This window comes from Coturnix japonica, chromosome 4, assembly GCF_054131305.1.
Source record: "Coturnix japonica strain WE chromosome 4, WE-NBRP24, whole genome shotgun sequence".
In the NCBI taxonomy this organism is placed as follows: Eukaryota; Metazoa; Chordata; class Aves; order Galliformes; family Phasianidae; genus Coturnix; species Coturnix japonica.
In genome coordinates this window covers 86,252,941-86,276,384 of record NC_140666.1, presented here as the reverse complement: position 1 = coordinate 86,276,384, position 23,444 = coordinate 86,252,941, and the positions used below count along the sequence as shown (strand labels likewise).

Genomic DNA, 23,444 nt, shown 5'->3' with positions numbered 1-23,444 from the left:
TGGTAACTGTCCCTTATGTATACTTGATGCTTTAGCTTTCATTTTAAGTTGACAAAATATGAACACGTTAAGGCTGAATTCATTTCAAAAAGCCTCATTCTTACATCTCCTTTTGTTTCATAATGTTGGTGTTCTTTTCTAAACAAGCTGTAGAAATGCTTTGGTCTATGATTTCCCTCATGCTCTGGCTTTGAAGTTTTCAGTACACTGAGATTTCTGAAACAAAATAGCACACACCCAAAACAAACAGTAAAACCCAACCCAACAACAACTCAACCAACCAACCAACCAATCACCTTGCTTAAAAACAAGTTTGCAAGGCTGGTTGCTATACTAAGATACAGTAACTGCCCAACAGTTCGGTGGAGAGCTGGTCATTCTGTGTTCGCCTGCTCCCTCTTCCGTTTGCAGCAGGATTTGAGAGTGTGTGCCCGTAGTCTGTCAGAAAGAAGCTCATTAGAAGTTGAATAGATGAGCAAATAAGAAGTCTTAAAAGAGAAATCCTGATTCTTAGAGACTGATACTGCCAGAGAGAGTTGAAGGGCTTTAGGCTGTGCAAGACAGCTCTGTGTTCATTATACAGTCGTATTTGTTTCAGAGTGTGTAAACCTGTAACATGAGCCATCCTGGCTTCATTGAATTGCCTGTCACAGAGATTCTGTTACGTTTTCTGTGTGGGGTTAAGTGAAACAAACAAAAAAGAAAGCACCATCCCTTCTCTTGCTTGAAAGCCTTGCATTTAAATTAAAATATTCTTTGTTACTGAAGTATGTCTTCTGTAGAATGCTGCTTCCTAAATGCTTTATGCTTTTATCAACTATGTAGCATCTCTCTCCCTAAACAGACCCAGCTTAATTATTATTTGATGGTATTTAGTTGTCTTCTCCATATGCTGCACCTTTAGTGTCATTGGCACTACTTCACCAGCTGTTTTCTTACCTTGTATATCACGCAAGACAACGTTCTTGTTTGGTTTGTATTCTGGATACAGTTATAGGATTAGCACTCCCTCTCCTGGTACAGCTGTGTTATCTGACTGACAGGTCAAATATGGGTAATTGAGTTTAAGAATTTTTGAGTTGAGGGCATGGTACTTCCTTCATGTATATAACTAATTTTTACAAAGTCTTTTTTTCTCTTTTTCTTTTAGGTGGAATTTCAGTGTCGGTCACTTTGAGCTGCACTATGTCCCAGACATAGAAAATAGAGCAGGATACATTGAGAGCAATTTTAAATTACATGCGAACAAAGAAGAAACAAAAATAATTTCAGATGTGGATGAGCAGGAAGCAATGATGAAAGATACAGTGATAAAGGTCTCAGTAGCTGACTGGAAGGTTATGGCTTTTAACAGACGAGGAGGACATCTTGAATGGGAATACCAGGTGTGGGAAGAGACAGACTATTAACTGTTACAGTTGTAGAAGCTATGCAGCTTTGTAGTTGATGTCTTTCATCCTGGGTTTTAAATGCTGTCTCTGTGTTTAAAAGAAAAAAAAGAAAAGCACACATCTTTTTGGAAGTTACTTTAGTAAAGTTGTGCTTTTGAGCTGCTAAGTCTGTTACACAAACTAAACATAGGGATTGAAGACATCTAATTAATATGACATTAATTTCCCTGTTATCTCTTTCTTCTTCAGTTTTGCACTCCAATTGCTTCTGCATGGCTGGTTAAGGACGGCAAGGTAATTCCAATTAGTCTGTTTGATGACACAAGTTACACCACAGACAATGAAGTATTAGAAGATGAGGAGGATCTTGTGGAAGCTGCCAGAGGGGCCACGGAATCCAGTGTCTATTTGGGTGAGGCACCAGCTGTTGTAAACATCACTTTCTGTGAGCTTTTAGTAAAGCAGATCTTTCCATACTAGTAGGATTAATTTCTATGACTGTTTGACCTAAAGTGGTAAATAAATGGTGTTTTGTTTTAACAAAGAAAAAGATATTTTAAAGCCACATATCTATTCCATTTTGATTCTGAAATGTTTACTACTTTATAGGCACAGTTCTTTGGAGATGATTGCATTTCAGAGATAGCCTTATAGTTAATAATGCAGTCTTATTGCTGAGAAAGCTGTAAGAAATATCTCCCTCTAGCCCTCTAACTTTCCACATTATTTATTTTTCCTCTGCACTGACTGCAGCAACTTACTGTGAAGATATCTCAGTTAAGCTCTTATGTGATTGAGTTTTTATCCAGCTATTAGAATTAATTTGATGTGATTTGTGACAGTTTGAAATAGTGGCTTCAGGCCCTTCTTCTCAGCTGTCTATCTGCATGCTAGATGTGCTTTGTTTTTCAAGGACTTCTTTTTTTCACTTAGGCTCTTTCTTGAAGCCTTTCTTATTAGTGGTTACAAAGTAAGTTCTAGTCTCATGCTTTTCTAGAGCAAGGGGAGTATGTTCTACTTGAATTCATTCAGTATCTCAGATTCTCAGAATATAAAGGAATACTTCCAGAAATATTCTAAACCATACATCTTAACTGGATGATTTGAGTCTGAGAATGAAGGATACTAAGTCTTAATATTATGCTCTCTGTTTTGTTTCTCAGGTATGTACAGGGGTCAGCTGTATCTTCAGTCATCAGTCAGAATTTCTGAAAAATTCCCAACCAGCCCAAAGGCTCTGGAATCCAGGAATGATAATGCAATTATTCCCCTCCCCAAAATTAAATGGAAACCCTTAATCCGTAAGTAACAACGCAGAGTCTCATTTATTGTCTTAGACCTAAAAGCATCTTTTTTTCGAGCTAGTCAAGTAGTTCCTGAATGAGTTTACAGTTAGGAACATCTGTGCTCTATTAGTTGTTTGTTTTTTTTAATGAGGTATTTGAATTGCAAGTGACTCTGTGGATTTGATGGGGTCTTCTAAAGTGGTGGAATGTTGGTCTTCTAAAACAATTGTTTTACTAAAAGAAGATTTTTTCTGCATGATGTGGATATGAATTAGTTGACTTGTCTAAAATAGCATTTAGGCTGGAAAGTAGTATTTAGTGGCGCTTACCTCTCTTGATTTTCACCTTCTTTGTGTTTTCTTGCATTAATTTTGGCCTTCGTGGTCTGATCTGGCAACCCGATGTTTTCTAAGATAACACAATTAGCTCTCATGAAAGTCATCCAAGGGCAGAATTTTGTTAATAATCATTGATCTCAGAAAGTCATCTCTTCTTTGCTTAGATTCTCCTTCCAGGACTCCAGTTTTGGTGGGGTCAGATGAATTTGATAAGTGTCTCAGCAATGACAAGTATTCTCATGAAGAATACAGCAATGGAGCACTCTCAGTTCTACAGTACCCATATGGTAGGTGGGCCTTCTGAATTTTGAAGCAATACACGCACCCAGTGTCTATTGAGAAGGCTTATTTATGAGAAACAATTGCTTTGTAGTTGCATACAAACAAATCTATACCCTCTTCATGTCTTCTATATGCAGATAATGGTTATTACTTACCCTACTACAAAAGAGAGAGAAGTAAACGTAGCACCCAGATCACTGTTAGATTTTTTGATGATATGAATTACAAAACCATTCGCAAAAAAGATCCTGTTCTTCTGCTTCACTGGTGGAAAGAAATCGTTGGCACCATTATATTTTGCATTGTGGCCACAACCTTTATTGTACGCAAACTTTTCCATCCCCATCCTTACAGCAGAGTAAGTATATTTTTTTTCCTGAATCCAGAAAGTGTTATTCTAGCCTTTTTCTTTTGATTTTGATTCTTCTCTGTGTGGTGTTAATAATTTATGAGATAACATAGCCTAAATTTATTATTTAATCTATCTGTGAAGGCTGTCAGCTGCCACGTGCAATTTGCTTATCTGTCTCAGCAAGCAGATTAAATTGCTTTAATCGTATCTGATTACTTTTTTGGAGAGGCTTGCAGTGAAATAATGGAATGCCTTATCTACAAGTAGAAACTGATCTCAGGTACTTAGGACTTTAATTTTTGTTCTTGTTTTGGTCACTGTATTAGCTGCGGAAGGAATCTGAAACGCAGTGTCAGACTGATAGCAAATACGAGCCTGCATGTGGAGATGTTAAGGACACCAGCTGGAGTGATGTCAAGAACTCTGGATACATATCAAGGTAAATTCAGTTCAATACAGCTCATGCAAAATTTTTAGTCAGCGTGAAAACTAATGCTGTCTGGAGAAAAGAGTTGGTGGTCATTAGTTCTTACCTACCCATAGTCCTCCTACCTCACAGAACAATGAAAAAGAACCCTTTTTTGCCCCATTATCAATTGGAGACTGCTGTTATGATTGGTCTAAGCAGTCCATCAGAGCCTGCACGGGACCTCTGCTTGGGAATGTTGCTCATTTATTTCTTGCTGATAGGTGAAATGAAGGATAGGTTCTTAATGTTCACATTCTGTTAATTCCTATGCTTGTGGCTTGTAACATGGGAATTGCAGACAGAAACATATTTTATATGTGCTGCAGGACAAGCAGAGTATATAGGGAAGAAACCTTTGTTGCTTATTAGGAAAGAGTTGTTTGAGATGGGTGTATAGGGGCTTGTCAGTAGTACTATGGAGAAAATGTGACCATTTCTAATTTGCCAAGAATTGCCAAGGAGCTGGACTATTTAAAATGAAGAAGGAGAAAGGTAGTGAGATTTAAGAAGTGATGTTTCAGAAGATGTGCTCAGGGCTGGTAGCAAAAATACTTGTGGTGGGTTTAAAAACATATCGTGACTTGGAAAATACTCATCTATCACCACCTAATTTGGGCATGGGAATTTAACTGAAATATCTATTGTCTGTGATCCTGTATTCATAAAACCTGGCACTCTGGAAGGCTTCTTCAGTTTGCCAGGTGCTTGTGTAAGGAGTCTTGCTGAGGATGTGATAGACGCTGAATAAATGCATAATCAGCACCTGTCAGTTTCTAAGTAGGTAACCATCTGATTACCTCAGAGGATGGGTGGGAAGAGGAGAAGGAGGAGAAATGCTTGAAGTCATTCAGCACGTTTTGCCTGTACAGAATTATTGCATGATTAAACCTCTTCCCCTCACAAAAAAAAAAAAAAAGGAAAAAAAAACAATAACACAGCCTTCATTTATGTCTATCCTTGCTAATGTATTTTTCTCCATCCAGATATCTGACAGATTTTGAACCAATTCAGTGTCTGGGCCGTGGAGGTTTTGGAGTTGTTTTTGAAGCCAAAAATAAAGTGGATGACTGCAACTATGCTATCAAAAGGATCCGTTTGCCTAACAGGTACTGACTGAGCTTGCTGAGATCTAGAAAAATTAGTGACTGGCAGGGTCTTAGACAGAACCATCTGCTCCTGAACTGATTTCCCAGATCCTCATTAGGATGAATGACATACTTTTTAATGGGCGGGCTGACTTAATTTTGGCATCAAGAGTTTGGCATATATATTCACAGCAGAAGGGTGACCTGCTTGGCTAAGCTACTAACATAGCAGGACCCTTGTGAGGATGCTGCAGCTACATGGGAACTCCTTTGATTTCCTTGATGAATTGAGCCTTTAATAACAGCATAGTTATTTGTAGCACTGTTAATTTGCTTCTCTCCTTTCTTTCCTTACCTTTCCTATTCCACCCTTTCTTTTTCATCCCCTTTCCTCTCCTGCTTCTTTGACTCCATTTATCCACGTGTTTCACTTTCCGGTCCCACAACCCCTACCTTTTCTTTCAGTCATAGGTGGTCAAGCCTTGATGCTGAATTATCCTACACAGAACTTCCTTTTAGTGGGAGATGGGAGACACTGCTTCTGGAAATCTCAAGTTAGAACAGCAACAGGCAGGCCAGTAGTGGGAGGGGGTAAAGCTGTAAAATCTAGAATTACTATTTTTTGAATGTGTTAAATAAGCGTGATTATTAAGATAAAAGATTTTGATTTAAGGTAGCCTTTTCCAAGCGTATCCAAATCCATTAAATAAAATCATTAGACTTAATTCGATGGAGTATTATGATCTTAGTAAGAGGTCCATAGAATGAAGATAGTCTTCATGTTCTGCCAATTGAAAAAGAAATGCTGAGGTATTACTGTCTGTTTGTTGTGCCAGTGTCTTCTACATCCCTGTAGAATACTGCTGTCTAGTGGACTTCAGTTTTCTGTCCTTGTAAACAATTGAGAACAAGATGAACCTTTCTTTTCAGTTCAGCTGCCTGTAATTGTTTGAAAAAAGGTGAATAGATGCTTAGCTGTTAGGAGCACGCTGCTCCTTCATGCTTCTAACATAAAGGAGTTACTCTGGGGAATTTGGGTGAAGAGCGATACTACGAGCCTGGCTTATACCGGGTCAATTTGGTTAAATTCTTTTGCAGAGTTATCTGTGCTGTGCTGTTGCTTTATGTGACCCATGTCTCTGTTTTTCTTCTCACCCCAAATCTTAGGGAACTGGCACGTGAGAAAGTGATGCGGGAAGTCAAGGCGTTAGCTAAACTTGAGCATCCAGGTATTGTTCGGTACTTCAATGCGTGGCTGGAAGCTCCACCTGAGGGATGGCAGGAAAAGATGGATGAGCAGTGGTTAAAAGATGAAAGGTGGGTTTTTAATCGGTTGAATTTGAGGTTGTATGCCAACAGAACAGGGGAAGTGGAAGATGAAGTAGGAAAGAAATAGTTATTGATTGTCAATAATCCTTTCCACAACTGTCCTTTTCTAAATTTCTATCTTGGTTTTGATAGCTCTCATTCAGCACTTCAGTTAATTTATTTCAGCATTAATTTGTGAGGGATTACCAGTCTGATGAGTTATAAAGTGTGGTAGAATTAGGTTAAAAGTGAAAAATTAGATAATGGAGGTAGGTGTTAATAGTACAGAAAAGGTGGGTGTATGTTAGCAGCGTTTAAAAGTGGCAAGAAAGAATGAGGCCTAATATTCTTCTGATGCACTATTTAGTACTCTCATAATAACATCCTAACATGCCTAACAATTCTTAGAATAGGGTGGATTTTATATTTTACGTACCAAATTAACATTTCACAGCTGTAATTCTTCTAAGGCACTTTAAATAGTCATGGCAGTGCTTGTTCTAAAGGAATGAGGCTTGTTTGAGTTGAAGTTGAGCCTGATTGCGCATTGGGAACTTGGCAGTAGAGCTCGCTATTTTTCTGTTCTCATTCAGGAGACGCTTTCCATAACATTCTTGTCTCAATTAGAAGATATTATACTTGCTAAGAAAAATAGGTGACAAATCCTGCTTATTAGTGGTTCCCACGCATGGGAAGTTGTTTCCTGTTTTGCCATGGTACTTTTGTTCTCTGAAAATGCATTTTAATGAGATGAAGTTCTGTAGTACTGACCTCTTTATTTTGTTTTCCTAGCACCGATTGGCCACTCAGTTCTCCCAGTCCAATGGATGTCCCATCATTTAAGATCAGAACAGAGCCATTTTCTACAAAGGACCACACTGAAGTTATTGAGGCTTCATCAGAGAAGGGAAGGTCTTTCTCTGTGGGGATACCACGTGGTCAGTCTGATTCATCAGAAAGCGAGTTCTCTCCTCTGGAATTTTTTGCTTCAGACAACAGGGACTTGCACCAGTCAGAAGATCCACTATTAAACCTTCAGGACAGTGTTCTTACAGGCTGTGATGTAGAAGACAGTACTATCAACAGTAATGAGTTGGGTCACGCCGAACTGGATTGCTCTCTGGAAGTCTGTCGTCCAGCTGTTCCTGTGGTACACTTGAGGGAAGGGACCTCCTCCTCTATTGTGTTTGAGGATTCTGGTTGTGGAAATGCTTCTAGTAAGGAAGATAGAATTGATGCTTCATGTGATGAAAGTCTTTCTGAGGACAAGCCAAGTACAAAGGAACCTGGTAACAAGAAGTCTTCAGGTAGTCCCCTATCTGTTTCTCCACCAAGGCCGACAAGTTTAAGCCTGGACCTTTCTAAAAATACCACAGAAAAAGTCAAGCCCACCTCTCCAAAGGTGTATCTTTACATTCAAATGCAGCTCTGCAGGAAAGAGAACCTTAAAGACTGGATGAGCAGAAGATGCATAATAGAGGAGAGGGAAAGGACAGAGTGTCTGCAGATATTTCTGCAGATCGCTGAAGCAGTTGACTTTCTGCACAGTAAAGGATTAATGCACAGGGATCTTAAGGTTTGTATTCCTAGGGTACTATAGGAAACATTTTTATCTGTTGGCATGGGTATGACCAAATGTCTGAAGTATCCATATTCTGGTTTTAATTACTTTATTTAACTTTCTGGCAACTTTCCTGGCAGTGTCAGAGTGTTCAGCTATGTCAAGTTCTGCTTTAAACTGACAGATCATGTGCTGTTACAGGTAGGGTGGTGTGGTGGTGTTGGGTTTTTTTTGTTGTTGTTGTTTTGGTTTGTTGTTTGTGGGTTTTTTTTTTATGTGAGAGTAGTACAGTATTGGAGAGAAACTACAGAATGGCTGAGGCTGGCAGGAACATCTGAGTCCTTCTGGCCTGACCCTGGCCCAGCAGGAACACTCAGAGCAGGGTGTCCAGGCCTCTGATGCTGAAGATAACTGAAGTCAGGTGTGACTTTTGTACCTTCTTTTCATTTTGCTTCTGAACTTACGCTAGTTGGTGCCTAGTCTTGCTGAAAGTTGTAGCTCTGAAAGTGTCAGTATTTGTTAGACAGTGCCAGATTTTAGTTAAAGAGCCCAGATGAAGTTAGTCTTCATCTTCTAAGCTATGAGAAATTGACTCCTTTGCTTTTGTCAGATGGCGAAGCAGTATCTGTTATTTGAGGAGGCATTGTTGTCTACCTCAGTATAGTAAGCACTGAAATGCTTACAACCATTCTTGTAGCTCCTCAGATGGTAATCATCTGGTAGCAGTAGAAGCAGAACATGAAAATACCATCTTGAATGTGGCAGTAAAGGGGGATTCAAATTCAGTAACACAAAAAGATCACCAAATTTAGAAAAAACTCATAAACCTATCCAAGTATTTTCTTCTCACACCAGCATTAAGCTGTTACTTAGAGCCATTATCTGAAAAATCTTTAGTGCTCAAGAAAATGGCCGGAAAAGTAATTTAATCATTATGTTAATATGTTGCTAGATGTGTTAATTAATAACGTTTCTTAACAGTACTGTCTGTTGTAACCCTCTGCAGACTCTTAGGCTGCTGTTCAGTAAAGCTTATGCAGGTAGTCTTGAAGCTCATTCACTCTTATCAGTTGGATGGAGTTTTGTTGGAACATCTTAAGTTCAGTGTTATCAACTATTTGAATGTGAGGTTGTATTTGATTTGCTTGGTTGAACAACTTGAGAAGGCTTTCCCTAAACAGGCTTAACAGCTTTTGTGCACTGAATGAGCTGTGACTCCAAAGGACATTCAGTCCTGAAAAGTACAGTGGGAGATAAGACCTGGCTCAGGTGGCAGTTATACAGGCAGGCTGCGGGTACTGTGGAACTAATGAGTCCGATACCTCAGCAGCTCAGCAATAAGCAAATAGTTGTGTTTTTTACATGCTTATGAAAACAAGAAGCCATTTCTTCTGTCTTTTCTGGCACAGAGCGGCTTTGCTTTTAAGTGAGGAAGTTGGATGGACTTTGAAATGGGAATTCTTGGGAATTGCGAAGCTCTTAAGGACTATTAAAGAAACAGTTATTCCCACAGTTAAACTATGCAATGCCAACTGCAGACTGGAAATCTAGGAACAAGGTCTGCTTTCATTGATAAGATAAGGCATTGTGCCACATACTGGTTAATAATACTGCAAATGAGTGTAATACTCAAAGACTGGAATTAAAAGAACAAGAAAAAAAACTTGAGTCAGACATGTAACATGTGATGTGAATCTGCCATATGTTTTTAGTGTTAAGATAACTTACCTACGCCATTCCCCGCAATGTATTGTATCTACCAAAACACAGACTTGTTTATAATTTACTTCTTTCTTTCCACCTGTTTCTTTTCTCAGCCTTCCAATATATTTTTCACAATGGATGATGTAGTAAAGGTTGGGGATTTTGGACTGGTAACTGCTATGGACCAAGATGAGGAGGAGGAATTGGTACTTACCCCAATGCCGGCTTATGCCAGACACACAGGACAAGTAGGGACCAAACTCTACATGAGCCCAGAACAGGTTTGTGTTCTCTAAAGCTATTTCCAGCACCACCTCATAGACACTTGAATTCTTGTGGGTTCCAGGATCAAGTAGTCTTTCTAGTAAACTGTTACAATCAGGTGTATATTATTTCTCTTCAAAGCAGAGTTTTGATCTCAACTGAACTCCAAAATAAATATTTTTTAACATAAAATAGCAAAAAGCAAATTCAAAAAAGGGGTTAATGATGTGTACTTCAGTGCATTGATTTATCTTGCTCTTAGTGTATTGATGTGCTTAATAGTCAAGTCAGTAAAGAGCGTGGTGCTGTACAGGAGGTTTAAGCTGTGTTTAGGTTTGCAAAGGGGAGCTGATGATAGGAGTTGGTTTACTCACATTCTCTTGCTAAAGTTTGATGTGTCAGAAGGCTGTTACAGTTAGCAGCTCTTCTGTGCTTTTCTGCTCTGCCCAGAGCTAATAAATTCCACATGTGGGAAGTTGTTTGATTACGCTATATGTAATTCCAGTGATTAAGACTGGCTGACCTAACCTGAATTCTCAATTTTCAGATCTGTGGGAACACCTATTCTCACAAAGTGGATATATTTTCTTTGGGACTGATTCTCTTCGAGCTGCTTTACCCTTTCAGCACACAGATGGAGAGAGTCAAGGTAGGTATGGAGCAGCACCAAGGGTGAGCCTCCGTTTGGTCACTTCTTTAAAAGAATTGTTTGCTTCATGAGACACTTAGAATCATAGAATCACCAAGGTTGTAAAAGACCTAAAAGATCGTCCAGTCCAACCGTTCACCTATTACTAATAGCTCCCACTAAACCATGTCCCTCAACACAACATCCAGTCTTTCCTTATACCTACAAGAGGTTCTTCTCAGCTCTAAAAAAACAGTGTTGGAATTAGGAACACAGAATCTTTATCAGCCTTGTCCAGACTCCCTGAATCACTGGAAATGAATTGCAGCCTTCCTTATGTGTGCAGCTAAATTGAGTTTCTTTACAAAGCTTCTCTGTTGTGGTGCCAAGTAAGAGAAACTATTGAACTGAGATATCCAGGATCTTAAGCAAAAAATAAGTGTTGCAACCACCAGCCTACCAGCTCATTCTTCATTCAGGAATTGCAGCCATGCTGTGCATTATCACAATTTCTTCTTTTTGCATTTCCAGTGCATTTTTTTAGATAAAAAAAAAGTGAAAACTTGTTCATTTTCTAATAATAAAATGTTAGCAGTAAGTAACCTACGAGCCCAGTAAATTCAAGGAGTCTGTGACCAAGGACTGAAGAATCCCCATAGAAGGAAGATAAGACCTGCCTCTGTCTCAGCCTGTTAGCAGTTACTCTGTGACAGTACACTTTATTTCCAAACTAGATGTTTGAAACCGTATCACTAAATACAGCCTGACCTGGTAGAGAAAAGCACTGTTTGAAGCAGAATACTGTAATAAACTTCAGTTCTCATGAACTGGGGTTTCACTGCTTCCCATCACTAACTGGTTAGTTTGTACTTTCAGTGGAGTAATAAATGCATTTCTTTTAACTTCAGAATTCGTGTATTTTGTGCTCAAAGTTTTGCAGTGCTTTCCTTTTGTGTGGAGGGGAAAATACTGTCACTAGGTGGAGCCAATGTGCTCCTTATGGAAGGAACAGTGACTGAGCTGCGTGCCTAGGGAAGAAGCAACTTACTCATTATAGTGTGTTGTGATCTTAACTTCTAAAAACAAAACTTAAAAATAAAGCTCTTCTTCATTAGGCTGATTTGTTTGCATAGCTTGAAAAATAAGAATAATAGTGTAAAATGGTGTTTTGGAAAAGCTTCATCTTTTTCTTAACATTTCTGCAGACCCTGAGTGATGTTAGAAATCTGAACTTTCCAACATTGTTCACTCAGAAATATGCACAAGAGGTAAGTACATCTCATGCTAACAACTGTAGCTTTTTTCCTGGATTTCCAATTGCTTTGCAAGTAAAAAAGAAAACAAACAAAAACTCAAAGTACCAAACCCACCAACTTTGCTATTAAGACTCATTTCTCTGTCCATGATGTATTTTACTGTGTTTCAAAGTTACAGTAATGTGGACATTGATATTTCTGTTGCAGGGTTTATCTTCAGTAACTATACAGTGTTACTTAGCTCCTCTTTGCCACTAGGTGTCATTCATGCTGCATACATCTTGCCATGAGTTCTTGCAGCAAATCCATGTTCACAAAAAGAACATGCAGAGTTATAGACAGGTAGAAGTGGAAATGGTGTGGTAGCATGATGTAGCATTGTGGCTGCATGGGATTTAGCTCCAGGAACTGCATCTCTTGAGTAGGAAACCATATTCAGAATTAGTCATCCTTAGAGCTATACGCTTTCAGATAAGGAAGAGGTGATGAACAAAAGCCCTCCAGTAAAAAGCTGAGATGCTTTTGGGTTTTCATGCTGGCTCCTGACCAGTAGATAAATGAGAGCAGACTTTCTGGTTCACAGCTGCCAAGTGACAGGGCCAATGGGATATGCTGTGCTCAGTTGGGACAGGACATTGTTTTTCACTAATAAAGATGTTCTGTTAAGTAACTGAGACAAACCTTCAAACTATTCTCAGACTTAAAGGAAAGCCGTGAAAAGTTACTGCATTGCTTTAAATGTGGTGGTTAAATGTGAAGCTGAAAATTACTCATAAATTGCACTTAATGTATTTTAAAATTCTTATGATTTCAAATACTATAAATGATCTATAACTCCATTGAATCATGGGCCAGTTTTGGTTTGCCAAATTGATTGTTGTCCTCGATACTAAAAACAACTTAAGGAATAAATTATAATAATGTATTTTCCAACATTTAAATCACTCCTGACTTCCATGCCAAATTACTGATTCCCAGATTGCTTATACTGACACCAAGTCACAGCATTAAATAATAAGAATGAATTCATGAATTGGTTTATGTAGCACATCTGATGTTTTCTTTCAGTACATCATGGTGAAGGACATGCTCTCTCCAAGTCCCACTGAAAGACCAGAGGCAGCTGCAATCATAGAAAATCCTGTATTTGAGGATTTGGAACTCCCAGCAAAACCAGTGCTAAGGCAGAGGTCACGGACAATGAGTTTATCAGGAAATAAGCATTCAAGACAACCAAGCAAATAATTATCCTCAGGATCACTTCTTCCACTCAGCAGGTCTCAAAGGGATTGTTCATCAGAAGGATCCTACGATGCAGAATGTCTATATTGGAAATGTTTACTTAAACTTTATTTTGCCATAGCTGATGTTTAAAACATTGGACAGATTTTTGTTTACTTTGACAGCCAACGAAAGTCAGTAACCACACATTCCATTTTTCTTACCTTGGCAGGTGGGTTCAGCTACTGTGCTTACCAATGGTGTGCTCCATTATCTCTTTTTGGGGGGGCTGGGATTTCTGGAAGATTTTTTTAATACCTTATCATTATAATTTTTTTTTTTCCTGAAGCTTGTATACATCTTCTTGCTGGGTAAGTGAGAGATCTGTAACGTGTAAATAGAATTAAAATACTGTATTTTTATAGAGCAAATTACGGTCTCTAAGCCTAGTGAGTGTATATCGGAATCACTTGCTCTTTGGTGAAATGAAGATGATTTTGGAAAAGCAAAAGAAAAACCACAAAAGGATGACTCCGGTTTTTGTCCCTGGTAGGTAAGCTGGGAATCTGCACTATTTTTAAAGCAAAAAAAAAATTACCACAGCTGTACATATTGTCATTCTCCATAGCCAGTCTTTAGAGGAAATCTTTTTGCATATTTCTACACTGTAGTAGATCTTAGGGAATGCATTTTATACAGATAAACCTGTAGGGAAGGGAGAGGAGCTTTTTGCCATTAAAAGAGGGCTTATAGGCAATGGTTGGAAGAGCCATAGTAAAAATGATGTACAAAAAAACGTTGTGAATCTGACAATTTAAACCTTAATGAAATCATACGTGTTGTATGTAATCTTGTAGATTTGTACTTTAAAAAAAGAAAAATCAACTGGTAGGCATTTGTGTAATCTGCTAATTTAACTGCCTAATGCCGTGCTTTTATTTCTCATTGTAAATATGTTAATTTTTATTTATAAAATACAGAATCAATCCATTTGGGTTGGTGGTGTACAGAATGCACTCGCTATAATTGTTGAGTGCATTAATTATTGTGACTTATTTAAAGTCTAAATGATTTAATAAACTTTTTTATTTAACACAGTAGTAGTCGCTTCTGTTCGAAATCTGCATCTGTGTGCTGCAGGTGGCAGTCTCATGCAGCTAGAACTGGCAGTCTGTATCTGTAGCTGGTTTACTTTCCTATCCTCTACTTGCCCAGTGCTGCGTGGAAAGGAGATACAGACAGAGCAGGAAGCAAGGCATGAGGTATATCAATTTTTTTTCATGTGTGTGGTCCATCAGTACTGTATAGCTCAGCTCTTAGCATAGCTGCCCAGACATCACAGTGCATTACAGAAAATAACTTTGCTGGTGTTGGGCACCTGTGACCTGCAGCTCAGACTGCAGAGAGCATGCAGCTGAGCCCCGTGCTGCCTGCATTGAACAGCAACCTTTGCTCTTTGGTCGCATCCTTCCCATCACCTCCAGTTCACAAAATGACTCAGGTGCACTACTAAAACCAGTTAACTTTACATTATAAAGTGCAAGAGAAGAGCTACAGTTGCTGGATCAGAAAGACTGTTCCAACTTAAGCTGTAGGAAATGACCACGATGTATACAGAGCAAGTCAAGTTGATGTTACCATACTGAAATATTTCTCTAGCACGAAGATTGAATTCCTCTTAGGAAATACTCATTTTAAAAAATAATGACCCAGGAAGGAATTTGCTCCATTTGCTGTAACAAACTGGTTCTTGTTCATAGAACTGTGGAATAATTTAACCATATGCCCCGAGTCACATTCCAGTCCCTCCTTTCTCTGTTTTCTGGACATTCATTTTTCCATTAGGACACACTCTTGCATTTTCTGTACCACCTCCTTCCAGCAACTGGCTCTGAACCCTACTGCTTAGGCTTGCCCTTCTGGGCGTCATTGGGCACTGGCACTGTAATGCTATAGTCCAAGTCCGGAGCAGTCTTGGTGAAGGTGGCTATGGAAACCATGTCTTCTCCAATGTCCACCTGAGACCTGTGCCTGCAGATGAGCAGCTTCCTCAGGGCCCGCTGGAAGTCCCTGTTGAGGAAAGCATAGAGCATTGGGTTGATAGTGGAGTTGCAATATCCTAACCAAGTGATGACCTTGAAGGTTTCGACCAGGACTGTGCTTGCAGAGTTGCTGCCCCTGGCAGCAAGCCACACGTTGAGGACAAAGTATGGCAGCCAACACAGCACAAAGACAGAAATGATGATGCTAATGGTCCGTGTAGCCTTGTTCTCCAGCTGCAGGTGGTTTTGCCGCTTGCTGTTAGGGTGGTAGTGGATCTCCAGGGTCTGAGACATGATACGAGTGGCCTTGAGCCGGGAAGCTCGATAGATGAAGAAGTACATACTGCACATGACCATGAAGGGGACAAAAAACGCAAGAGCAGATGCTACGATGGCAAAAATCCAGTTGGTGACGAAGATGCATTCTCTGCCTGCGTCAAAATCCACCCCGGGGATCTCATTCCAGCCCTGCATGACGGGAAGGAAGGAAATAAGGGAGGAGTATACCCAGACTGTGCAGGTCATCACAACGCATCTGCCAAAGGAAAGAGATGGAGAGGGGAGAGAGGGTCTGAGTTACTTTGAGTTGAGAACATCCAGTACAATTCAATCCCCATGGTAACCTTTGTGGGATATAACTGTTCAATAGTCCCAGAGGGCTTTAAGAAGCCACCGAGCATAGAAAAGGCTGGAGTACAGTGAGCCCATGCATGAACAACTCTAATGACTGAGTTCTAGATCTGTGGCTTATAGAATTGGGGTCAAAGAGGTGGTCTGAGCCAGGTGGAAAAAAAGAGGAAAGGTTTTACAAAGGATTTTTATTAACATTTAAAGTAACAGCAGGTAGACGTTTCTGACTGGTTTTGGTATTAGTGTCCAGCCATTACCCTCAGACAATCCTCTCCACCTGCAGTCCTCACTTCAGTGTTTCACATGAAACCTTGACGGGAGCAACATTCTGCAAAGCTTTAATTGGTTCATTTTGTCATATAGTTCTGATCTGGGGCAGAAAATGCCAATAGCTTATTTGGTTCCTACTTGTTGTGGTCAAGTGAAAATCTGGAGGGACCTGGAATGAGGAGCAGCTGCACTCACCTGCCACGGGACATCCTTCTGGAATAGTGAGATGGGGTCACCACAGAGCAGTATCTGTCCAGGCTGATAAAGCACAGAGTGACAATGGAAGCGGTGCAGAACATGACATCGAAGGAGATCCAGACTTTGCAGAACAGCTTCCCAAACAACCACATCCCCGTCACCTCGTAAATGATGCTGCAAGAGAAACGAGTAGAAACCAAAGCTAGAAAAGCTAATTTAATGTATTTCAGGATTGCACTGAAATAAATAACGTTTTTCACATGGAGGTGCTCAAGAGGAGTGCACAGCAAAGTGAAGATCAGTTGGGCACCCGAGATTTGCCCCCCAAGAGCAATCCAAGGCATTTACCCATTCATAGAACATGGCTGAGGAAGATCCAATCCACGCTTCCTGCTTGTGGTGTAAGAAGCGCTCTGTCCCCAGAGCTCCTCCTCGCATTTACATCTGCACAGCTTTGTTTACCACAGCTTTTTCCAGTGCCCTTTGAATCACTGAGGTTTATCAATCCTCCCCAGTTCCTAAGGTGTGCAAGGTGCCCACTTTTCAACTTGTGGGTTAAAATAATAGAGGTTAGGAGGAAGCCTATGCAGCTTGTATCTTATATAGCTCAGAAACACCACAACCAAGGAAACACACCAGCAAAATGCAGGCATTATACCAAAATGATTCCCAACAAAGTCAGAGGGGCCTGTGAGAAATGAGCAGCGATGAAAGGAACATATGGCAGCTGTAGGAAAGCGTCAGCTAGATGCAGTTTGCTTCCCCTTTTTGTAGCTCCTGGAGCGCTGTTGAAATAACTGCTGCGTGTGGATTTGATGTGGAAGGCTGAGTAACAACCTGTTCCTGCAAAGCTTTAATTATCCTCTAACTTCACAGCTTTACAGTCAACTACAGTGGAAGCAGAGCCACAGCACTGCAGTGCCTTTAGGTGGGCTCTTAGGTTGGCAGAAACAACGTGATGTCAGGAGCTGGGAATCAATGCCTGCTCTGCATTTAATTAGCTGCAGTTCATTAAAACTACTGGGAAAGGTTGTTTCAGAGCATGTGCTCTAAGTGCATGAGCAGAGTACAGTGCTGCCGAAGGGCTCCAGCTCTTTAACACGTGCTGCTATGCCCACTGAAGAGCAAACTGCAATTCAGAAGAGCAATGTGGATGTGCAGCCAAGAACCACCAGCAATATGAATCTCCTGGTGAGGTCTCTGCCTTATTCCCAGTGACTTCAATGGAGTAGTAGCAGGTTAGGTCACCCTACAGCCAAGCTGTAACCAAGTTCCTGGGGTAACAGACTTTACCTGCTTTATACAGCTCCAGGAGCACTGAATGCAGTGCAGCCACCCACCCTACACAGACTTATGGCCACTGTGCAGTATGAGACAGCAGAGCCTACAGGCAAGCTGCTTTGGTTTCCTAGAACCCTGGGATCATCCATATTGGAAAAGATCTTCGAGATTACCGAGTCCCAGCACCAAACCATGTCCCTCAAGCCACATCCACACATCTCTTAAATACCTCCAGGGATGGAAGTCCACCACTTCCTTCATTAAATATAGGGAGAGCATTAATTGCTCTACTTCTACAAAAGCAAAATCCTTACTTTTGTGCAGAGTGAGAGGAGATGGCCTTCGTCCCCACGCCAACAGTGACAGCTGTCAATTTGCAATGGTAATATGTGTAAAGCAATTCCCCAGACTCGGTGAATCACATTTGATTTCCCGCTGAACACTGCAGTGTTTCTTATCTGTTTACGTAAGCAAACGATCTGTCTTGAAAGGTCACCAACCTTCCCAACAAACCCTATTGCTGCATTGTCTGAGACTGGAGGAACAATGGAAGTTCAGTGTTCTGCCATGAATATGAAGAACAACGCCATTGCAATGGCTTATCACGTCCAGTAATCTAAAATCATTCGTTTTCTTACCCAACTAAGGATGAAAGGATTATTTTTACTTTTCCCTCCCACTACCAGAAGATAAAAGAGAAGGTTAAAGCAGCATAAAACCAACTGCACGTAATTTAACTGTGCTGATTTCTATAGAATGGGACAGATGAGGGGAAAATACCCTCCGTCATTTGCTCTACCTTGGAAACATCAGCGGCACCCACGCAGTCATTGCAGTTAACGATGACACACCAGGGACTGCCCCCACCTGCCAAAACATTCAGCAACGTTCAGACCAACTCCATCACCCCAGAGTCCCTCCATAGACAGCAAGAGAAACCTCTCCATTTATTACAAAGGAAACCTCACCAACAGGTTTGGGTCAGGAAAGTGACACATGAAAACATCTTATAATCACTGACCCAGCATTCAGATCTTAAGAGAGCAATTCTTACCTGAACGGCATGACAAGGCAAGCTACAAGGAAGTCTGCCATGGCCAAGGACATGATAAACATGTAGGTGACAGTCCGCAGCCTCTTTTCCACCACCGGGCAAATAAAGACTACTGTATTTCCCAGCAGTGTGACCAAGTCAATAAGGGTGAGTATGAGGCCGATGGCCACCTCCTGGAGGCCGATCCCTGCCTGTCTGCCAGCTCCTTTCACAAAGGATGATGGAGCAGAGAAATTAGAGAGCCACGACTCATTTTTGTCTGTCAGCATCTTCCCCCTGTTAAGAGCTGGAAGAAGGAATAAAGGGGGAAATATTAGCACTTCAATGCACGGTGAAAGCTGCCAGTCACCCCACTGGGACCTTATGGCAAGCAAGTAATTTAGGGTCTTGGGTGTAGCAGACTTGTGCATAGGAGGGAGAGGATGCTCCCAGCTTTTCAGTGGGTCAGGATAAACATCCCCATGACCCAATATACCAGTGATGGGACCTGTAATGTCTGTCACACTCCCCAGCACCCTCATCATCACTTGGTCAGCATGAAGAACCCTCAACAACTTGCTTATTTCTCATACAGAAGCAATTTCAGGCTCCTGGACACCCCTGCAGCTCTTCTAACACTGTGATAGACCAAACCTGCAAACAATTTCCAAGACGTAGAAGCACTGTGGATTTATATAACGACATAATGATGTTCCCTGTTTTGTCTCTCATTCCTTCTCGCTGCAGTTCCTAATGTTGTTTGCTGCTTTTGATTGGCACTTAGCACTAAGATGACCTTTTCATGATCTAAAGATCTCCATCCTGAACAGCAGTGTTCAGTTCGGAGCTCACTGCTGCACACACAAAGGTAGGAAGCAATCAGGTTCCCTTCTTTACATCATCATTGAAGTCCGCCACCTCACAGCTAAGTTTCTCCTTCCATTTAATGCTCGGTCACTCAGCCTCATAAAAGCTTTTTCAGGTCAGGCCTCACAGCATTAAGATGGGCTCTCAAGACATAGAAAAATCACATTATACTCCATTTCAATCTTTTCTCCTCTTTTTTTTTTTCCTTTGCCACCAAATAATTATAGATGGGAGAGCTGTGTTTGCTGTCTGAGCTTTTTAGATGTGACACTGAAACGCGAGCTTAGCGGTCACATCTTCCTTCATGTGCAAGCCTTGGCTGTGCCCACCTGATTCTTTGGTATGTGCAAAGGTTTGTACAAACAAAGCAGCTCATTACTTACACACAGCTGCTCTGGTGATGATCCGCGAGCACACACTGCACTAAAACTTCAAGGAGATCTCAGCTCTTGGAGTCTGTCTTTGCAGTCACTCTATGATGTTCGAGTACCACCTTAGTTGCTGGTGCAGGCTGGCATCCCCAAGTAGAGTCCCTGGAAGTACATCTGCACACTGTGTTATACAGACAAGCCAGCAACTTCTTTCTTTCTTGCTAAGATATGCTCCACCTGAGTCACCTGGAGCCTCGTTAACATAGGAAAGCAGTAAGCTTAAAAGTTCTGGGACAAAACACAATGTACCATCCTTCTAAGGGATGTACTTTGCTGCCTGACCCTGCTAACCCAAGTAAAAACACAGGGCAACATGCAGCTGTGCCTCCCCATGGTGCTCCCATGTGTAAAGCAGTGAACCACAGAATATCCCGAGTTGGAAGGGACCCACAAAGCTCTTCAGGATCAGAAATCATGCGTAAAAGGAGGCTGCAGCAGCAAGCACACCCCAGCACTTCTTTCTCTTTTCTATCTGCAGAGCAGCATTTTTAGCACAAAAGATGATTCCTTTCCACCCCCAAATCAGTGCAGAATAACTTCAGAGCAGGTCTGGAAACACACCAGCAGCAAGCACAGTCCTTACCTTCAAACTTGACCATGGCCACAGCCGGGTGAAGCATCACAGTGGTATCATATAGGAGCAGCGAGGTGCAGCATGTAGGACACTATAGTCCATTCCTGCTCAGAGCTGGGCTGCACGTGAGCATCATCTGCACCACCGCCGTGCATCAAACCCTGCAGAAGTGAGGCTGCTGCACTTCTCTGAGGAGCTGGCACGCAGCAGTAAAACTCAAGACAAAGTTAAACCTGCAATGTTAACACGAGGGAGAGCTCACAAGTGTCAGGGGTGCAAAACCCCAATAGCCGAGATGTGAACCCCAACCTGCATGGATGCAAGCTTACAACTCCAGGGTTGCAAAATCCCAACCACTGGGGCTGCAGATCTTCAAGATGTGAGGTACAGAACCCCCAACCCTGGGGCCACCAGCACCCGAGGTACCATCCTGCAGCCTGTGGGATGCAAAACCCCAACTCTGGGGGCTGCAGATCCCCCAACCCTGGGGCCGCCAACCCACAGCCCTCAGGAAGCAAAACCCCGTGATGTTGGGGTGCAAAACCCCATATCCTGGGGGGCATAGATTCCCCATGGTCGAGCTGAGCATCCCTGAGGATACAAAACCCCCATTTCCGAGCACGCAAAGCCCCAACCCGCGTGGAAAGCCCCCAGCAACTCCCAGCTCAGCGCCGGGGGTCTCCCGGTGCCCCCAGCCGGGTTGTACTTACCGGCAGCGGGCGGTACCTCGGCCCAATCCCCCGGGAGCCCTCGGTGCTGCCGCCCCGCCTCGCTCCGCCTCTCGGAGCCGCCTCCCCTTTTGGATGAGCGAGTGTGGAGCGTTTTAAGTCGGGTTTGTTGCTTCAGAAATAGCAGATCATCTTTTGAGAGAGTCTGGAGGAGGGCTGCGAAGATGATCAGAGGGCTGGAGAAGGCAGAGGGAGAAAGGCTGAAGGAGCTGGGCTTGTTCAGCCTGGAGAAGGGAAGGCTGAGGGGTGACCTCATTGCATCCTTTCAATACCTAAAGGGAGCCGATAAACAGGAGGGGAGTCAGCTCTTTGAAAGGGTGGATAACAGCAGGACAAGGGGAAATGGTTTTAAGTTGAAGGAGGGAAGATTTAGGTTGGATGTCGGGGAAGTTCTGTATAGAGAGAGTGGTGAGGTGCTGGAACAGCTGCCCAGAGAGGCTGTGGATGCCCCGTCCATCCCTGGCAGTGTTCAAAACCAGGTTGGATGGGGCCCTGGGCAGCCTGGGCTGGTGTTCAATGTGGAGGCTGGCAGCCCTGTCTGCAGTGGGGTGTGTTGGAGCTTCATGATCCTCCAGGTCCCTTTCAACCTGGGCCATTCTGTGATTCTATGACACTGTAAATAATATGGGACTGGATAAATAGGCCCTGAGGGATGTCAAATGTGTTTGTTTTCCTTCATCTTTTCAAGAGGAGCCTCGTGTGAAGGTACAGCCCCTTGTTCAGCGTTGTTTATGCAGGGCAGCTGCATGAAGGGTAGAAGGAAGAAGTGAGCATTAGCTTTCCTCTCTATCTTGATTCAGCCTGCTGTGAAGCTGTATGGTCATCTCAGCAATGGTGACAGTTCCTGAATGCTTTTCTACTTGTGTGTTTGAAATGTTTGGTACTGCTTCATTTCAGCCCAACCACAAATGGGCATTTCTCTCTATGGCAGAGAGCAGCACCATCTGAATCTTCATCTGACACCTTGAGGGACCTTGGGCCATTTATCCCCTGGGAAAAGATCTAATGGTGTCAGATCCCAGTCCTTGCATGCTGACTGATGATCCAATAGAAATATGGTTGTACTTGCAAGCAAAATGCTTCTGCCTGTAGAAGGGCACGGCCTAGTTATCAGATGGTCAGGTTTGTAGCACGGGCACCCTCCTTTCCCTTCTTACACCACTGCACTTTCTCCTATGGATCACCATGTTTTGCAAACAAGAGTCTACCATCCAGAAGGAGCGTTGGTATTTCCCCTGTGAGCCATAAACACAAACCCAGTGAGTAAGGCCAACATTCCTCAAGTGCCCAGATTGAGATACCAAGGCTGGGTTTGCAGCAGCGTTGTGTAACTCAATGGGCACTTTGGGCTCTCAAAGCCCTTCAAGAAACTCAAACCCAAGAGGTACCACAGCTCTCAAACTGAGTCATCAGAAACGGGTGGACGATTTTGTCAGCCTCCATCCCTTGCCAAAAGCTGCTCAATGAATCAGCATCAAGGTCTGAAAGAAGAAGCTCTGGGTTCTGTGTGATAATGTTTTGTGTCTAGCGTGAGGGAGGGGTGTTGCAAATGCTTACGTGGAAGGAAAGGGCAGCAGTGCCAGAGTGCTACGTGCTGTTCTGAGTGGGAGGAGAGCACAAAACTGCCAGAGGAAAAAGGCAATTTATCCCACAGAGTGCCACAGTCCAGTGCCTATTTAAATAGCTGCAGAATTTTTACTTACCTACAGTAATTGTGTTTCATGGCTCTACTGCATTTCTGGCAACAGCAGTGAAATTGTACGATAAATCTCTGAGGAAACAGAAAGTCACGTCTGACACTTACCATGAAAACCACTTCTCAGGCTGAAGTAAGTTGCCAAAGAAGATTTTCTTCTCCCTTTCTATTATTGTCCTGACAAGCTGGACAAGGGCTGCTTTCTCTTGTGCTGAAAAGATCTAATTATATACATACATAAAAAAGCAGAAGGCAGTAACCATTTGTCTTTTATGACTCATCACTGTCTTTCCAAATGTCATTGATGCTGGCAAGCTAACAACAACCACCAAACATGTTAATGCCTCACAAGGCTGCTTGGCTTGATGGCAGGCTGACAAGAATTGAGCTGAGTAACTGGGAGGAGATGGGAGGAAGGTTTCCAGTGGACACCTGGCATTATTGTGCACTACAAACATCGCGGAAGGGAAACCAATGAAAGCCAAACTGATCTCTTCAATGGCAACTCCTGTAGCGAGGTGTTATTGTTTCTGCAACCCATTAATCTTG

The 23,444-nt window shown here is 42.1% G+C and overlaps 2 protein-coding genes across 12 annotated transcripts in view; one reads left to right on the top strand and one right to left on the bottom strand.

Annotated features, from left to right (window-relative positions):
• EIF2AK3 (eukaryotic translation initiation factor 2 alpha kinase 3) overlaps window positions 1–14,238 on the top strand; it is a 36,471-nt gene extending 22,233 nt beyond the window's left edge. For 2 of the 3 annotated variants that reach the window (XM_015862788.3, XM_085545861.1), the window contains 13 exons: window positions 1,151–1,385; window positions 1,641–1,803; window positions 2,555–2,692; window positions 3,180–3,302; window positions 3,435–3,655; window positions 3,976–4,088; window positions 5,102–5,224; window positions 6,371–6,520; window positions 7,304–8,087; window positions 9,890–10,057; window positions 10,588–10,689; window positions 11,874–11,936; window positions 12,993–14,238. In XM_015862788.3, coding sequence (XP_015718274.2) covers window positions 1,151–1,385; window positions 1,641–1,803; window positions 2,555–2,692; window positions 3,180–3,302; window positions 3,435–3,655; window positions 3,976–4,088; window positions 5,102–5,224; window positions 6,371–6,520; window positions 7,304–8,087; window positions 9,890–10,057; window positions 10,588–10,689; window positions 11,874–11,936; window positions 12,993–13,169 — 2,560 coding nt within the window. In that variant the 3' untranslated portion in view covers window positions 13,170–14,238. Of the gene's footprint in view, window positions 1–1,150; window positions 1,386–1,640; window positions 1,804–2,554; window positions 2,693–3,179; window positions 3,303–3,434; window positions 3,656–3,975; window positions 4,089–5,101; window positions 5,225–5,668; window positions 5,877–6,370; window positions 6,521–7,303; window positions 8,088–9,889; window positions 10,058–10,587; window positions 10,690–11,873; window positions 11,937–12,992 lie in introns of those variants that run through there. The other variant, XM_085545862.1, reaches the window with a different exon arrangement.
• On the bottom strand, window positions 13,236–21,280 carry LOC107313986 (histamine H2 receptor-like). Of its 9 annotated transcripts, XM_085545866.1 has the most exons (7): window positions 21,182–21,273; window positions 20,481–20,704; window positions 19,850–20,011; window positions 18,621–18,906; window positions 18,366–18,433; window positions 16,283–16,459; window positions 13,236–15,722 (listed from the first exon to the last, which is right to left on the bottom strand). In XM_085545866.1, the coding sequence occupies exons 5-7, from the start codon at window positions 18,395–18,397 to the stop codon at window positions 15,044–15,046; spliced, it is 888 nt and encodes a 295-aa protein (XP_085401992.1). In that variant the 5' UTR covers window positions 18,398–18,433; window positions 18,621–18,906; window positions 19,850–20,011; window positions 20,481–20,704; window positions 21,182–21,273; the 3' UTR covers window positions 13,236–15,043. The 9 variants fall into 9 exon arrangements, with proteins under 9 accessions (XP_085401992.1, XP_085401991.1, XP_085401994.1 ...); XM_085545865.1 differs by lacking the exon at window positions 18,366–18,433 and having other exon boundaries at window positions 19,850–19,999; XM_085545868.1 differs by lacking the exon at window positions 18,366–18,433 and having other exon boundaries at window positions 13,236–15,215; window positions 20,481–20,632; window positions 21,182–21,247.
• Window positions 21,281–23,444: the final 2,164 nt, after the last annotated feature.

Excerpts from the sequence above, each read along its gene's own strand:
- LOC107313986 (XM_085545864.1), bottom strand. The coding sequence starts at position 18,889 with ATGCTGACAGACAAAAATGAGTCGTGGCTCTCTAATTTCTCTGCTCCA. Across the intron at positions 16,460-18,620 it reads TGCCTTGTCATGCCGTTCAG|CATCATTTACGAGGTGACGG; the intron begins GTAAGAATTGCT and ends TTTCTCTTGCAG. Across the intron at positions 15,723-16,282 it reads AGAAGGATGTCCCGTGGCAG|ATGCGTTGTGATGACCTGCA; the intron begins GTGAGTGCAGCT and ends TTCCTTTGGCAG.